This window comes from Buteo buteo, chromosome 1 (genome assembly GCF_964188355.1).
Source record: "Buteo buteo chromosome 1, bButBut1.hap1.1, whole genome shotgun sequence".
Lineage (NCBI taxonomy): Eukaryota > Metazoa > Chordata > Aves > Accipitriformes > Accipitridae > Buteo > Buteo buteo.
Genome location: NC_134171.1, coordinates 41,475,879 through 41,492,181, shown reverse-complemented (window position 1 = coordinate 41,492,181; position 16,303 = coordinate 41,475,879). Strand labels below are relative to the sequence as shown.

Sequence of the window (16,303 nt, the reverse complement as noted above, 5' to 3'; positions counted from 1 at the left end):
ATTTAAAGAATGTCTGTCTTACTACTAACAGCATCTGTTTTTCAATCATGCTGGCTTTCCCTAGTTCCTGACTAGGCTTTATTTTTATTTTTTTTTATGATTAATGATAAACAATCTCAGCTTCTAATACAGAGTCTTTGAAAAAGCTCCATGCTACCTGAAAGCATTTTACCCTTAGTTTCTCTCTTCAATAAGCCAACTCACTTCTTTGTAGTTCCCCTTTTCAAAAGGAGGTGTTACTAGGACACCTAGAGCGTTAGAACTTGAGTGCATTGTGGCTACAATTAGAGTGCGGCTTCTACACAGGTATGTCTTCAGCTGAGCTCCACATTGCGCTGAGGGCTCAAAATATGCTGCTTCTCCTGTGGGTTCTGTGATGCGCTGCCCCTGGAAACACTAACTAGTGATGCCTGAAACGGTGGTCTCTGGAGCACGGTTTATATTTACTGTGTCTCCTGAGGCAGTGGGAGTCTCCTGCCTGTGTCTTCTGTCCTCTCAGGTGCTCCGATTCCTCCGTACATGTCTGCAGGTGCTGTCTGAGTCCTGCTTGGGCAGCCGGTACTTCTGTGTGGTGGTATTGAGGGCTTCCCCTCGTCTTCATGCTAGAAGGTCCCTTGCACATTTAAGCTCTAGTAATCTGGTTTATTTTAGAGAAGGCAGTCCTTCCTGGATAAAGTTAATCAATTCCAAAAATTTCACCAGGTACTAATGAATTCAAAACACGCTGCCCTACACCATTTTCTCATCCAGGCACTGAAGCTCTGCTTCTTGGGTTTTTGGCCATTGCCTGGAGATTTGGTAAATACAGCTATTTTCCCATCTGGAAAAAATAAATAAATTGTCCATGTCCTCTCCGCCCCATGACTGTGGGTATGAGATGCTGAATGAGTCCTCGGGCCAGGCCTCTGCTGTGCTTCTTCCAATCTGTTTTACTGCTTTCCATGGTGTAGCTAAAGATAGGCATGGCAAAGCAGGCACGGTGCTGGCCAAAGGGGCTGTGGCATTTGGAGCTGTGGGTACAAGCCTCACTGAAGAGACTTGCTGCAAAATCAGTCCTCCAATTCAATGGGTTTAAAATAGAGACCTAAGTGAAGTGACTGTCACTTTTAGAAGTCCAATTGCATGGAGTCTGTGGTTAATGTTCTTTTGTATGTTCGCACTGAAGACATTAGTTCTGCTGTATGGCTACCTAAGCAGAAAGTGTTGTATAATAATATTTTTTTAAACATACTGGGATTAATACAAATCCCAGTGTTAAATGTTGTCACTGTGTGTTGGCCTCCTTCTGACGAGACAGAGGCAAACTGCATTTTGCTTTTTAAGTCATTATCCTAAATGGATCCTTGCAGGACGTAGCCTTATGCTTTTTATCCGCAGTGGCTGTTGTTAATAGCTGGTTTTTTGGGGGGAGAAGGTATTAATCTTGAGTTGGAAGCTTTTTCATTGTCAGGATGATGGATATGCCCTTGGTAAAACCACGTTGGCTATTCCTGGTCACCTTCTCCTTCATGCACTTGGAAATGGCTTCCAGCAGCATATGCTGTGTCATCTTTCCAGGGGCTGAGATTAGGCTGGCTAGCCATAGTTCCTTCTTGAAGGTGGGCATGGCATTTGTCTTTGACAGTCATCAGGAACCGCTGTCAAGTACCAGGACCTTGTAAAAATGGTAGAGCGTGACCTCACAATGACATCACAAGCTCCCTCAGCACCCTTTGGTGCGGCCCATCCAGTCCCATGGACTTCTGCGTGTTTATCCCATTTGCTGTGATACGTCCAGTGAAGTGGTCCCTGAACCACCCTTCCTCTATGGTCGATATTCTTTCGCTTCTGCAGACTTTGCCACTAGATGCAGGGACTTGGGAGGTATGACAGCAAACCTTGCAAGTGAAGACAGAGGGAAATCAGGTATTAAGCGTCTCAGTCTTTTCTCTGTCCTTTGACACCAAGTTGCACCTCATTCAGCAGTAAACCCGTGTTTTCTTTAGTCTTCCTTTTGCCTACAAGCCCTTCCTGTTGCCCTTCCCATCCCACAGATTTCAACTCCACCGGAGCTTTGCGTTTAATTCTCTCTGTATGTGCTCAGGCAATGTTTCTGTACTCCTAGGTAGCCAGTCCATGCATCTACCTTCCCTACTCTTCCTTTTTTGCATTGGAGCTCCATCAGGAGTTTTTGGCGCAGCCAGGTGGGCTTTCTGCCATGCCTGTTTGACTTACTGCATGTGGGAGTGGACTGTTCCTGTGTTTTGGGGAGGTTGTCCTCAAAGAAGCCATTCCTGGGCCCTTTTTGGCAAAGTTGTAACACCTGAGATCATGAACTTCTCATGGCAGATGTTAGGAAACATTCAAATAATGGTTTCTCTGTGAAAGAGTCAAAAAGGGAGAAGAAACTGCCTGATGGATAAAACCACTGATGACTACGAGTGTGGAGCTCTGAGAGGAGGCTGTCTGATACATGGCTCATTTCAAGAGCTGCACTTGGTTACACAAGACCAAAGCTATGTGAGTTGTTCCAAAGAATCTGTATTCAGAATTTTTTAAAAAAAGGTATCTACAATGCATTAGTTGCAGTAGCCTCTTTGTAGTTTCTTTTATCTCAAAAACACTAAGGAGCAATGCAGGTTTTCCTTTATGAAGTTCACTTTCACAGTAAAACACTCCAATCCACATCTGCCATTTCCATTGGTATATTTTGCTGGGCTTGGGTCATGCTTATTGCACTTTGGGTTGAAATTTAAGTCAAGAAGCATTTTCTTGAAGTATATTGTAAGTGATGCTCTGTGAAACTCCTTATCTGTCCTATTAACTAACTTACATTACTGTAAAGCCCTTAAGCCAGGGATGTTCATACTGTTGATCAGATTTCATGCCAGGGTAATTAACTGTGTTGACTGTAAGAAAGGATCAGTGCTCACGTGCATTGCTCAGGCCTGATATGCTGTTGTTATCCAACCCATGGAAGACTTGCTTACATGTTTTTCTTACTGACCCAGAGGGTTTTAGTATTTTGACTCTATTTAAACTACATTTTTTTGACAGCTTCTTTTGACAAATGTTGCAGGAATCTTATCCTGAGACGTTTGACTGGGAGAAGGAAGCATCATGATTCTTTGTGCATGTTTATGGCATGAGACAAATTAATCTCTTCCTGGATTTTTTTTTTTCAGTATGACAATAGATAACTACTGTCCGCTCACCAGAGTGAGCCAGAATTTCAACTGCATCACCCACACACATCTGTCAGTCTGACCATGGCAAAATAAATATTTTAAAGTGGTTTTTTTCTTCCATGGATTATCCAGTTTGACTTTTCCTTTTTAATGACGTTATTGCTGTTACAGGGCATGCCCCCTGGGCTGTGCAAATTTGTACTTGAATAATTGGATCTGTTGCCATGGGTCACCTTTTTACTTCAAACAGAACAACTGGCAATAAGCTTTTGTTGAAAAACCTCAAAAAGTAACTCTTCCTTGCTTGAGTACAATGTTCCTTGTGTACAGAAATGTATTTTTGGAAAACTGTTTTTGCAGCTCACGACATTTTATAAAACAAATCAAAAGGGAATGAGAATTGGCTTGTTTTTTAAAATCATACATGTGGTTTTGAAGGGCGTTTGTTTTATTTTTTTATTATTTTTAGTACAAGCAGAGGAGGGATTTCTTGCCAAAAATAAAGACTTCTGGCTTTACTTAAGACTACATACATGCAGAGCTGTGTGTTGGTGCAGCAAAGCTGTTAGTAAAGATATTTTTCCTATCATAGTTTGATGGTGACAGCTTGGACTCTTTGGTTGGCTGAAGTGCTATTAAAAGTATCAAACGGTATAGAAAATTTTTGGTGCTGGAGTTGAGTCAAAAAAATACCGAAATCTTTAGTTGTAAACAATTACTCAGGGTATGAAATAAGGCAAATCAATCTTGGCTGCTCATTAGAAATGTCTGGTCTTTTTACTCTGGGCAAATAACATGAGTTTAGTATGTTATTTTACAGTAAGTAGTTAGGTGTCCAGTCAATCTTGTTGTAGCTAAGGAGATTGAATAGAAAAGCTCTGGAGTGGAGCCTGCTTTCTTCAGGAATGTGATTAGTTCCTTAATTATAGCACTGTGCAAATTACATATTTGATACTGTTATATGAAAAATAAAATTCAGTAATTACTGTTGGTATCTGTGTCACTGGAAATGGAGCATTAGGGACTTGGTTTCATTTCATGTAGTACCTTGGGAAAATCTTTTATTCAAGTGCCACATAGTACACTGGAACTGTTCTGTAACCAAGAAAACTAATTTTATAGTATGCGCATAAATCTTTGTCTGCCTTACTGAAGGCCGGGGTTGAGAATCAGGTGAATTATAGTGGTCACACTAAATCAGGAAGGCTGGCTTTCCTCTGCAGGTTATCAGCTGCCTTACTGCTGGCAAGACTCCTGGAGGAAAAAAATGTGTTTAAAATGTACTTAGCCATGTATTGTCAGAGCATCTCCTTGTGGTCAGGAAAGATTTGAATTCCAGGCATTGGCCTTAAAGCAAAACCAAGCATTTTCTGTTAACGTTTCAGGTCCCAGTAGTGAAAACTACAGTGAAGATGGATCCTGTCTCTTTAGTGTTGGCTGTTAGCGTTTCAAATTTTAATTTTCAACAGAGAAATAGTTCACTGGAAGAGTACAAAGAAGTTGGCAGAGGCGCCAGGTGTGTTATCTGTAGTTGGATTTACTTACCTGTGCATTTGAAATGAGAAGACCAAGCTCTGAACAGGACCACTTGCTCAACAGAAAAGTCTAGTGCAGCACCTGGAGTATATTTAAATACTGCCTTAAACCTTGACTTTGGAGGAGGGGGCAGAGAGGAGTCTGAGAGGTTTCCTGCAGCTGCTTGTGTAACCTTCCAGGTGCCGTCTTGCATCATAGAAATTTTGGGGCAAATGGCGGAAGCATTCTGTCAAATGAGTTGTAATCTGAATGTGAAACTAAAAAATTAAATGAACTTCTTATGCTCTGTCTTGTTCCTGTTAACCAGAACTTACTGTGGTAAAGCATTTAAATAAACATGCATGATATAAGTCATAATTCAGTCCAGCTGAGCGTGGGCAGGAACTTCAAGGTTTAATCTCTGATGAGCAAGGCATGGTGGAAATAAAGTACTTCTGTGGGGCTGAGTCCACTGCCCCAAGCTTCTTTCTAGCCTTTTGCTTATTATATTAGGTAAATTAGGTTTATTATATTAGGTATATTATATTAGGCAGCGTTTGATAAATCCAAAATTATGCACAGCCTGGATTCTCTTGAGCTGTACGTAAGCAAACGCATCAAGCCGCAACTTGCTAAACTAGCGCCCACCTCCATGGAGAAACGCCGAGAACTGCCGCACGCAGCGAGTTGTAGCTTCTTGCCGGCGTTTTCTGAGGACACAGCGCTGGCTGCCTCAGCGGGGAGAGGGAGCGCATCGCCACAAACTGCTGTCCCGCAGCTGACCCACAGCCGCATCCTGCGCCAGTCGGTGCTGAGCCATCCGCTTGCCCTGTCTCCTCCCTGCCGTAGCATGTGGCGCGGTGCTGCGGGAGGGCTGGAGATGTGCGGAGAGATCCTGCACCGCTTTAAACCAAACCAGGAAAGAAGAGGGCTTTGGCTCCATCTCCCTTCCCTGAGGAAGGGGACTTATTTTGACCTTCTACCTGCCCCAGCTCTCCTGCCCTAGGGTGTTTATTGCTTTAACTTCTTCAGTGTTGGGCAAGTGATACTATGGGCAAGAATCCTGTGGTTAAAAAAAAAAAAAATGCAAAGTGTATTCCTTTAATTTTCCTGTTAGCCCTAACATTGGGTCTCTGTACAAACCTTGCCTTGAATTTGGATCGTGGCACTTTCAGAGGTATGATAGGAGATGTAGCCTGTGCTTCCAGGGGCACTAATAACAAAATTAGTCCCATAGCCTTGCAGGCTACTTCAGGAATGGAAATAGATGAAGCTTGTAGCTATTGTAAAAATAGGAAATGCTATTTCAGTGTATAGGTTTAAGCTGTTAGGTAGTGTGTAGTAGAGGTTTTGTTGCTGTCGTCTGAAGGGGAGGAAAAAAATTTACTCAGCTGATCAAAATGTCCTTCTTGGGTTGTCTGTTCACTTCTCTTCCAGAACCCCTGTTTTTTAAGTTGACTACTGTAATCTTACATTGATGTTGCTGATGCATAAAAATACTCTTTAAGGCTTCATAGGTAACAAATCCAGTATTAACTTCAGATTTACTTAGTCATACCTTAACGAAGAAATGCCCAGTTCTGTAATCTGTTTCTGCCTACTCTAGACTTAGGCAATGATCCATCTGACTTGCAGGCATCAAGCAGCCGGTTGCAGCCAGGACCTTGGTGGCATCAACTGTATAGATGAGCAAACTGGTGAAGGTGTTCTATGAAAGAAACTGGCATACGTCGTCTTAGGGGGTGACGCAGTAGTCATAATAAATTGATGATTTAAAATAACAAGCAGCCCTGAATTCACTATTAAAGTATGTAAACGGCATGCTGTCTGCTGAAGGACTGTCTCCTTATAAGATAAGAACAGGGCTTACTACAAGAGGAAGCTGCAAATGGAAACAGAGCTCCTAACTTATTTTTGGGCTCTGCTAGTGCTAGACCCTCTCAAAGAGTGAGAAAATGCATGCACTATAAAGCAATTATCAGTAGGTGATAATATCACTATGATTCTCATACCATTTTAAACATGAAATAAAACTTAAAATACAATTTAAAATTGTGAACAGTTTTATATTAATGGAGAAGAGAGATTCCTTTTTATGTGTGTCAACTACAATTTCAGGATAAATGCTAACCTGAGACCTTCAGCTTTGTACTGATTCAGGGCTCTCGACTTGAAACAGCTGACTCGAGCTTCTTAGGAGTTGGCTGCTGGAGTGGGTACAGGAATGTGACGGCAACTGCCTGCTGTCTTGGAGAAATCTGTGCTGCTATGTTTTGGTCTGAGCACACAAGTACAGTGCTTTAAAACCCAGAGAGGGGACTGATGTGCCTTTGGAAAGTGCAGGTGCTAGTTATATAGTTGACCTGAGGAAGATAGTATCAGGATAGAGTCAGTTGTGGCTGCGATACATTTTACTTTTCTCTGGAGCTTAGGTGCTGGTATGCTAGGGAAGTTAGGAATTCAGGATGATATGAGAAGCACTTCTGTTGGCTCAAGATCTCAAATTGCCCTCCAAGTATCTATCTTATTAGGGCTCACCCTTGAATTGCTGTTGAGGTGCTCTCCTCCTTCCCTTGCATTTTTGCTTGATGCCTGGATTTCTCTTCCAGTAGAAGCAGCCTCTAGCTTGGGCTCTTTTTAGCCTGAGGAAATTTAAGCCCACATCTGCAGCCGCAGTGGTTGCTAACAGGGAGGCTGTAGGGTCATCCAGTCCTTGGAGCATGTACCCACGGTCACGTTGATTGGGCCAAGGGACGTCAGTAAGAGCAAGCTAATGAATGGAGTACAAAGCTGCAAGAGCAGAAATTTCGTCAAGCCGAGGAGCGCTCCAGCCCCATATGGGTCCCCCATAAAAGGGCTCCTCTCCTGCTGTGGCTGGTGCACGACTTTGTGATCGAGGGACAGGGACATCCGTGTGGCACAGTCTCCAACAGTGCTGTTCCCTCCCAGGGGTGGAGAGGGAGTAGGACTAATTCATGTCTTAAGTAGGCAGGCTAATAGTCAGAAGAAGCGTTACTCACCCTGTTTCTCCATTAGGTCACTACTGTATCTTTCAAAAAGTTTCTTCTCGTTCCAGTGATGAGTCAGTCCATGTTTTTGCTCAGTAACACCAGAGCTGATTTGGGGACGCGAAGTTTTTATTCATGGACTGATCTGAAGGTGTTGCTTCCTCTCACTCCCGAGTTCCCTGAGGAAAGGAAGCAAACGGAGCTGCTCTTCCCTGCGGCGCTGCCGAGGGAAGGCGTTGCCAGCCCTTCACAGATCGGTGCATGCCTGCTCCTTCTTGCCCCGTACAGTAACTCTTTACAGGGGCCAGGAAAAGCGATGTGAAATGTCTAGGGGCAAGACTAGTTTGAGGATGCTACCCTCTCATTCCTGCATATCTGCTGCAACGTGCTGTCCTCTCGGCTATACCAATAAGAATTCAAACTAAATTTTTTTAAGTGAGTTTGTTTACTGATTTGGTTCACAGTGTATAACCACAGCTGGCCTGCAGGCTACACCTGAAAGGGCACTGTGCTACCGTATGTGGGCAGGACAGCACCCAGGGATGAAGCTGGAGGTGAAACATATTTCAGTCCTCTTTGTCGCAGACTCTTTTGTACTTTGCATCTGCCCGTGCCAGTTTTCAACAGCTTGCAGCTTTTGCCTGGACACTCGTATCTCCTTGCCCCTATCTTTTAAAACTGAAGCATGAGTCTGGAAATTCAGGCTTTTTATTTTCCTTTTCTGGCCCCTAAAATTTACAGGGAAACTAGTACTGTAAAATTCAGCTTCAAACACAAGGAAAATGCGTTTCTGGTTTCTTGGTATTTGGTTTGCCAACCACTGGATGTCAGTGCTGCTCCACTGAAGAAAAGCTCTTCCCCGCTTCCTTCCCTGTGGATGTGACGGAAATGAGAGTGGAGGCTCCTGATTTTTGTCACTGAAATACTTGAGCGACATTTGCATTTGTTGGAAAAAATTGCCACAGAGATTAAAATATTTCTTAATTGCACATATTGAAAACAACTACCGTGTTTCAAATCTCCAATTCTCAATGCAAGATGAGAGACAAGATCATGCATAGGGAGTTACTGCAGTCTGTTGGAGCTTATGGGCTTGATGAGTCAGTCTGTGGACTGTCCAATAAGTGAAATACAGCTGCTGGAAAAAACTAAAAGTATGATCTTACTAGAGGTATAAATGTAGTGCTTTTATGGCTTGCAAATGGCACATTTAGCAACACCTGATTTTTCAAGCTTAAAAAGTAAAACTTGCTGACAGATGTGAGGAGATTAAGTTGGATATGTAGCAAAAAGCCTGTCTAGACCTCTGGTTTTATGTTTTAAAAAGGTATTAAATACAGATCAAAAAATGCTTAAAAATTGCTCACAGATGTGTTGTTCAGTTCAGGCTTTTGTAATAGGTTTGGCTTTTTAAAATTACGTTACGTTACTTACTGTCTTTCATTCTTATGCTCTTCACCATTTTGTTCCTAAGTATGACTTACCTACATGACCAGAAGTGAGAGAAGTAAGCAACCAAAAGATTTGGGGGTTTTTGCAGTGTTTCCCTTTTTTCTGTTGAAGGCAGTCTGAAATGTTGTAGCTGGCTGTCTTTGTTATTGGAGAGCAAAAAGATTTCCTAGCTAAACTGCTGAAGGTGCAGGTCAGTGGCACAGTGCATCAGATACTGCCTTCTCCTTTGAGGCAAAAGGTGCTATTAATTTCCAGTGTATTTTACATGGAGCTCCTGAATGGCGTTCAGCTGGCATGCCAATTTTGAATGCGTAACACCCCATTTTCCTCCATCTTAACTTAACTGTATCACGAAAATTAATCCAGGTGAATGTATGTGTAAAGCAACACAGTTCTGGTATTAATTTGTTATTAAACTCACAATGGAAAATCTTCTACGCAGCCAACTTAACGTACCTAGGTAGCATATCCACTTTATCTCTGCAAATGGCTGAATAAGTTGTCTCTTGTAGCTTGTCCTACAAATGGAAGTATTGCAATCTCTAATCAGCTGAAATCTTTTGAGAGGGATCTGTGGAAGGAAGGCAACAGTGGCCCGAACCATGCATTTTAAACAGTGGGTCTAGCACTTGTATGTTGGTAGCTGATAAATATGATTAGCTGCAGCTACTTCAGGCATAAAAACAACTGAGCTGGAGGATTTTAGTCAGTAAACCATACTTGTAGAGATAGTGCTGTTTCAGAGGTTGCTTACAGCGTGCCTGAGTAAGAGAAGAAATGCCTTATTAGATCGGACTTAGCTACAGACTGTTTTGATTCTGTAATTTTCTTTTCCCACAGGACCAAAATTAATAGTTTCTTTCTACCAATTTCTTTTTTTTTTCTTGGTGGGTGAGAAATACATATTGATGCTGTTTCCTGACAATAAGTGAAATACATCTTTCTTCACCAAAAAACACTCCTTAAATACCTGTAGATCCGTTACATGAGTTCTTTCCACATTTAACTTCATTGAGTTTCAGAAACTCTGGTTATTTCTGATGATTAAGGTAATTTTTCAAACACAGGAATGTTTCTGTGCATTTAAGCTTTTTATTGTATATAGAGAAATATAACTATGGAAGTCTGTATCTGTAAGTTTAAAAGTTTCTATTTGTCAAGAATAATTTCTTAATATGTAATAGTTGTCTGTGAAAGGTCAGATTCTCCCTCGTAGAGACTTTACTTGCTAAAAGATGAAAAAAGGAAGTCTTTTGCCCATTGAAATCAAAAGTGCTATGTCTCTGGGTTTGGTGATAGGAATTGTATTATTATAGTTGGGGAAAGGGGCTAGTGATCAGGTAGGGAAACTTCCAGGTAAGGAAATAGCTGGACTGGTTGTAGTTAGGGAGACTGTGAACAGTCTCATTTAGGGATGCAGTTGGGGAAATGGACATTACAATTGCAAATGAAATCCATTGTTGATAAATGTGATTAATAAATATTAGAAAGTGTGGACTGAATTACTCATTTTGCTTGTTTCTAAATCATCCGTTATTCTTCAGGAAAAAAGACCTGAGTCCAGGTCCACAGTAAAATTGAAATGCAGTGTGTTTTAAATGGATACATAAGTGCTTTTCATGGCACGCCAAGCTGGAACCCACCGATACTGATGCTTAAATTGAAAAAATTTAACAGGAATGAACATAGGCAATAGTTACATTTCCTGTGTCACTCTTTCTGACACTGGTTAGTCTTGCATGTTTGGTTGACGCAATTGTCATCTGTCATGTTGACTACTAGAAAGATGTATGTTATAGCCAGATACATGCTTGATTGAACCTGTTACTTGAATGTCCATTCAATGCATTTGTAGGGTTAGAAACTGTTTATTTTGATCAAAATTTGTCGCCTTGTTATTGTGATAGCATTCCTTGTCAAATTTTGTAAAGGCATTACGTTTTCAAATGATCTGTAAATTCTTGGCCTTTTTCTAAAATTTGGCAACCTTTCAGTGTTCATTTTCTCGCTTTATTCCTTGTGAGTTTTCTACATGGTTTTTGTTTGGTTTCTCACATCTCTTGGGTTTTTTTCCCCTCTTCTCCTTTCTTTCAAGGAAGGAGCCCATTGAAATCACGCCAGCTTTGAAACCTGTCCTTGGCAGTCTACTTTTTTAAAATTTTTACTTCTATCTGTTAAAAAAAAAAAAAAAGTACAATTGCACAAATTTGGCCAAAGCTGTTACCTTTTTACATCCAGTGAAATGTGACTCTGCATTTTGACTAGGGAATGGAGGGTTTAATGGGTTTGGTAAGGTTGTGTATTTTAGCTACGTTTGTTATACCTGAAAGTTTAACCATGAATAATAAATAGTAGAGATCATATCTTGTCTGCCATGGGATTACGTTTTTCCCACGAGTAACTGCTTTTCTGACAGTTCTTGCAAATCGAGATAGTCTTAGGCAGAGCAGCTGACATGAGCATTTCACGTGCTGCTGCTGTGCTTCTAGCAAGTTTACTTACTATGTTTAAATCTCTTTTATTGTGAAAAGGCAGAAATTAATGAGTTTTGCCTTGCTACAACAACGTTCATAACTTTGCTAATTAATGTGGATTCTGCATGTGAACTGTATAAAGCCAACAGAAACCCTTTATAGACAGTCCTTCTATGGGGTAAATCTGATTTTAAAGAGTCTTGGAAAAAAACAGCACCGTCTTACTGCGATGTTATGCAGTAGGTTGAGCCAAAGGCACAGTCCATCCTAAATTGTGATATCTGATGTTTTGAAGGGGACCCCCATTTTGGCAGATGCAATTTGGGGCTTTTTCTTCCACTGTTCTCTACTGGCAACACAAGCAGCAAGGTGGTGGTGGTGGTGGTAGGCACGTCTCTCGGCGGGGTCCGTGTAATGCCATCCACCTACACAGGAGGAAGCATGTAGCTGTTGAGGCAGGAGTCATTGTTCACCAGCTGCATCCTACCTCTTTCAGGAGGCAAAAAAGCTTGCTGGCTGGAAACAAGCTGCTCGTTGGGTCTCGTACCTCTGTGATGCTTAAGCTGTATTACCTTTTATATCCTGTTTCTCTTTTAATCTGAAGAATAGCCATCAGTGAAGATTTTGTTTGCACAAAGATGTTCTTAAGCAGTTCTGCAAATCACAGCGTGAAAACTAATAAAATCAAATCTTTTTACAGATGCAAATACTGGCATTATGATGATAACCTGCTCACCTCCAGCGTTGTCATTGTCTTCCATAATGAAGGATGGTCCACACTCATGAGGACAGTCCACAGTGTCATTAAGAGAACACCAAGGAAATACTTGGCAGAAATCGTGCTGATTGATGATTTTAGCAACAAAGGTATATTTGGAATAATAACAGAATACTTGTAGAAAAGGAAGCTTTATTTTTTCTTTAAATAGTTTTCTTCTCATTATGTGCCATGGAGAATTGAGTTGACTCTGCAAGACAAGTAAGTTGCTTCTTCACAGTCCTTTCAGTTTTCAGTGAAGGGAAAGCTCTTTTCCAATGAACTGCTTTCATAAAGGTGGCAGTCCTTTATGTGTGTTCAACTGTTTGAAATATAGGATTTGTGGTGGACTCTCTACCACAGTTGTGGAGTAGTATATAGTAGAAAGCTGGGATAGCTAGTACCTCTGTTAGCTCTTATGAAAACAAGTAGTTTTAAGAGTATTGAAGGAGTTTAAGTTAAGCCTATTTAGGAATGATTTCTTGCTTCATTCCATATAGGAATCCAGATTCCGGTTTTTAGGGGGGCTGGGTCTTTTTTTACTATCATAAAAATGTATCTAAGGCTATTGAATTATTCTGATCCATTTTCAATATCTTTCTAATTTCCAACATCCTTTTTTAATTAAACATCACGTTAAGGTGTTTATTGTTTCTTATTGGGGGGAGGGGCTTTTAAGAATTTAAGTGTGTTTTAATTTCTGCCTTTCTTTGAGTCTTGCATAGCAACATTTTCAGAAGTCCAGAGGTTTTCCTTTTCCTTTGTAATATGCATTCTGGTCTTGGTTTATAGTCAGAATGTATGTACTTAGGTGTGATTTTTATATACATAAACATACACCGACTTTTTTCCTTTAATGGTGATATCTTCAGTGTTAATGCAAATTAAGGCTGAATACAGGGAAGAACTGGAAGTGGTATGCTAGAGATACAAGATGATCGATATAGAGGAAATCTGTCTGGTTTTAAGCTTTAAACAAATTTCAAAATAGTGCACCAAAGCTGCACAGTCTGCAAGATTTTATTGCAGCATAGTTCTTGAATAGAAGTTGACAGAGAAAAAGAGTAGATGCACAAATAAAAACATAACTTTAGGTGTGCGGGATGACAGTTTCTTTAGACAATGATGATGATGGCTTTTAAGAGCACAGGCGAGTTTGAACTGGTCAGCAGCATAGGATACATTCCCTTTACCCTCCTCTTTGTTTTTATAATAGCTGAATTGGGTAGTGGCATGGAAAGCAGATGCCTCTGTTCTGAAACTCTCTGTTTTATCAAGTGATCTGGGCTTCTCCCAGTTCCAGCCTCACAGGAGGTTGTTTGCTGTGGGTATACCCACTATAAATTTTAAAACTGAACTCATCACATAGTTGAGGTTGCCTTTTTTGAGTATAAATCATCATTAAAAGTAGTTATTGTATGTTAATTTTTACATCATACCTTTAGGTAGGTAGGTATCATTTTCTGTTTGTTTTTACAGGAGAGGAAAAGTTACCTGTATTGTAAACTTGACTACATCTGGCTTAGTCTAATAAAGATACTGATTGCTACATTGTAGTCTCCTGTATCCTTTTACAGCTTTTGAGAATTTGGCTTAGATACACACACACGCTATAAAACAAAAATATCTTCTCTCCTAAGGGATATAATTTTAATAATGCAGTCAGCAGACATGTGCTGTGTTTCTCCTTTTCGTCTGGGATCACAGCTTTCCTTCAGAGCTATTCAAGGACCGAGTCAGCTGTATAAAATAATGACGACACTGATGGTCTCTAGAAAAATAACCAGATTTTTTACTGATGATTGGACTCAGTACTTGGGTTTCACATGAGTTGTAGGTGACTCTGTGCTGTGTATATGTAATTCATGGAATGAGTTTGTCTGGCATAACAACTCGTACTACACTTTTCCAATATATATCGATTGTTAAATAAAGGCAGTATTTTTCAAGAAATTTGTTTTGAAATACAGAACTTTACTTATGCTTTCTACTCATATATGAATGGTTAGCAGATACAGCTAGCCTGGACCTAACATCCGGCAGACCCTTGTCTCTATATTTCCCACACTTCATTTTCCCAAGTAACTTTCTTGAATCAGAAAATTCAGTAAAGCAAGCTCGAGATGCAATTTTCTCATGTATGAGTGACTGGAAAACAAGCACGGACTGGAATGGCTCTGAACACCTTGCTGCAACTGTACTGTTTCACTATAATAATTCTTCAAACTGCTTTAGGCTATTACTTGGTAAACATAATTAACTTAATTTCAATAATTCAAATTGCATTCTAGGTGAAAAATGGCCAGGAGAGTAGAATCTTGCTCCACTTCTTTCTCCCCAGAGAGAAGCATGAACTAGTACAGGCTGCGAAGAGTGCCAGGCTGCCTGAAGAGATCTCCAGTTGGTAGGAGAGCTGCAAAACACAAACAGTCTTAATCATAGCAGAGCTGCCGGTGGCTTTTTGCTTTTTCAGCCAGAAGAAAAGCAGTGCTGGCAGCACAGATACAGGATTTTCTCCTTCCCCACCTGCTTTCAGACTGCACACTTCATACCTGCCTTTCCACCCAGGAAAAAGCGTCTTATGCTTTTTGAGACCAATGTTGAGGGACACAGATGCTGGACTGGGTGGACGTTTGCTCACAATCAGTGTGGCTGTCCTTATTTCTTAGCTGCTGCCTTCTCCAGCGATACGAAATTAAAATGGAGCGTAGCGGTTGCAAACACTTCTAAAGGCTAGCTCATAAAGAGCCCAGCCTGTCCTCCTTTACGAGAAAACCTCTTTCATCAGAAGGGAGTTACAGCTGCATAGAAGCTTATATATGTTATGCCTTACAGGGAGGAACAGTTGCAATGCTTGGAAAATGTTCTTTTCATTGTAGTTCTTTATACAAAGTCAGTTGGGAGCAGTCTTTTTGCTGAACGACACTCTCTCTTCCTTCCTTAATCTCTTCTGCAAACAGCAGGGTTTAACTGTGGAGGACTGCATGGAGAGATGTGCTGAGTTCTGCTCGGGCATTTTTTCCTTTGTCAAAGCACAGAGGGAACAGTAACAAGAAGGTGACACCAAGCTAATTGAATGATGCTAGTTCTGGTATTTTGAATGGACACCTCTGTATTAATGCATGTTAGAGTCCAAGAGTGTTGCAGCAGCTTCTATCACAGTGTCAGTGTGGTCATGCTGCTGCACATGCTTTCCCCCCCCACCCCAGTTTTTCTTGTGCTTCTTGATAGAAACAGTTTATTTTGCTGTGAGTGCTACCTGTGTGGAGGATACAGCTGTTCTGGAAGGGCAATGAGAATTCATAACACCAGATTTTCTGAAGCTCCCTACAATTACAGTTGTGTATATAGGTCTTCAACAACTACTTGTTATGTATTTAGGTACCAGCTTTATTTATTTTTGAAGCATAAAGGTCAGCTGGTGCAGCTCGCTTTTGTAGCCCGTGCACCTGTAAAGAGTGACTGCAAGGTAAATACCAATGTTCCTAGTAGTGTTTAAAGGCTTTGTCTACCTTTTGCGTTTCCTTATTTTTTCTTTATAGCTATCTGTATTTCCCACTAATGCAGCATCCTGTAAGATAACCAAAGGGGAAGTAATGAGCGTAGAAAGGTAACAGTATTTTTATTAACTTGTTTAACGGTGCTTGCAGTGAGGAAGCTGAAGCATTAATCAGTGCTTTTGTTAGACCTAAGAGCGAGCACCCCACGTTAGTAGTATTACAGTACAGGGGACTCAGGGGCAGCTGCTTTAGGGAGGACTTCTGATACCATTTTTCTAGTTCTCAAACTGACATCCATGAGTCGAGGGGAAAAAACCTGCTTTCCTCCTCCTCTCCCACCTTGTAATCTGCAACGCCTAAGATCTTTTGGAGAAAGGACGTGTTTTTAAAAAACATTGATCCATGCTTTAATCATGCACTGAGACATGAG

The 16,303-nt window shown here is 40.9% G+C and overlaps 1 protein-coding gene across 2 annotated transcripts in view; it reads left to right on the top strand.

The window, feature by feature from the left end:
- Positions 1–16,303, top strand: part of GALNT7 (polypeptide N-acetylgalactosaminyltransferase 7) — a 76,559-nt gene that overhangs the window by 38,365 nt on the left and 21,891 nt on the right. For both annotated transcript variants that reach the window (XM_075028432.1, XM_075028439.1), the window contains exon 3: positions 12,317–12,483. In XM_075028432.1, coding sequence (XP_074884533.1) covers positions 12,317–12,483 — 167 coding nt within the window. The remainder of the gene's footprint in view (positions 1–12,316; positions 12,484–16,303) is intronic.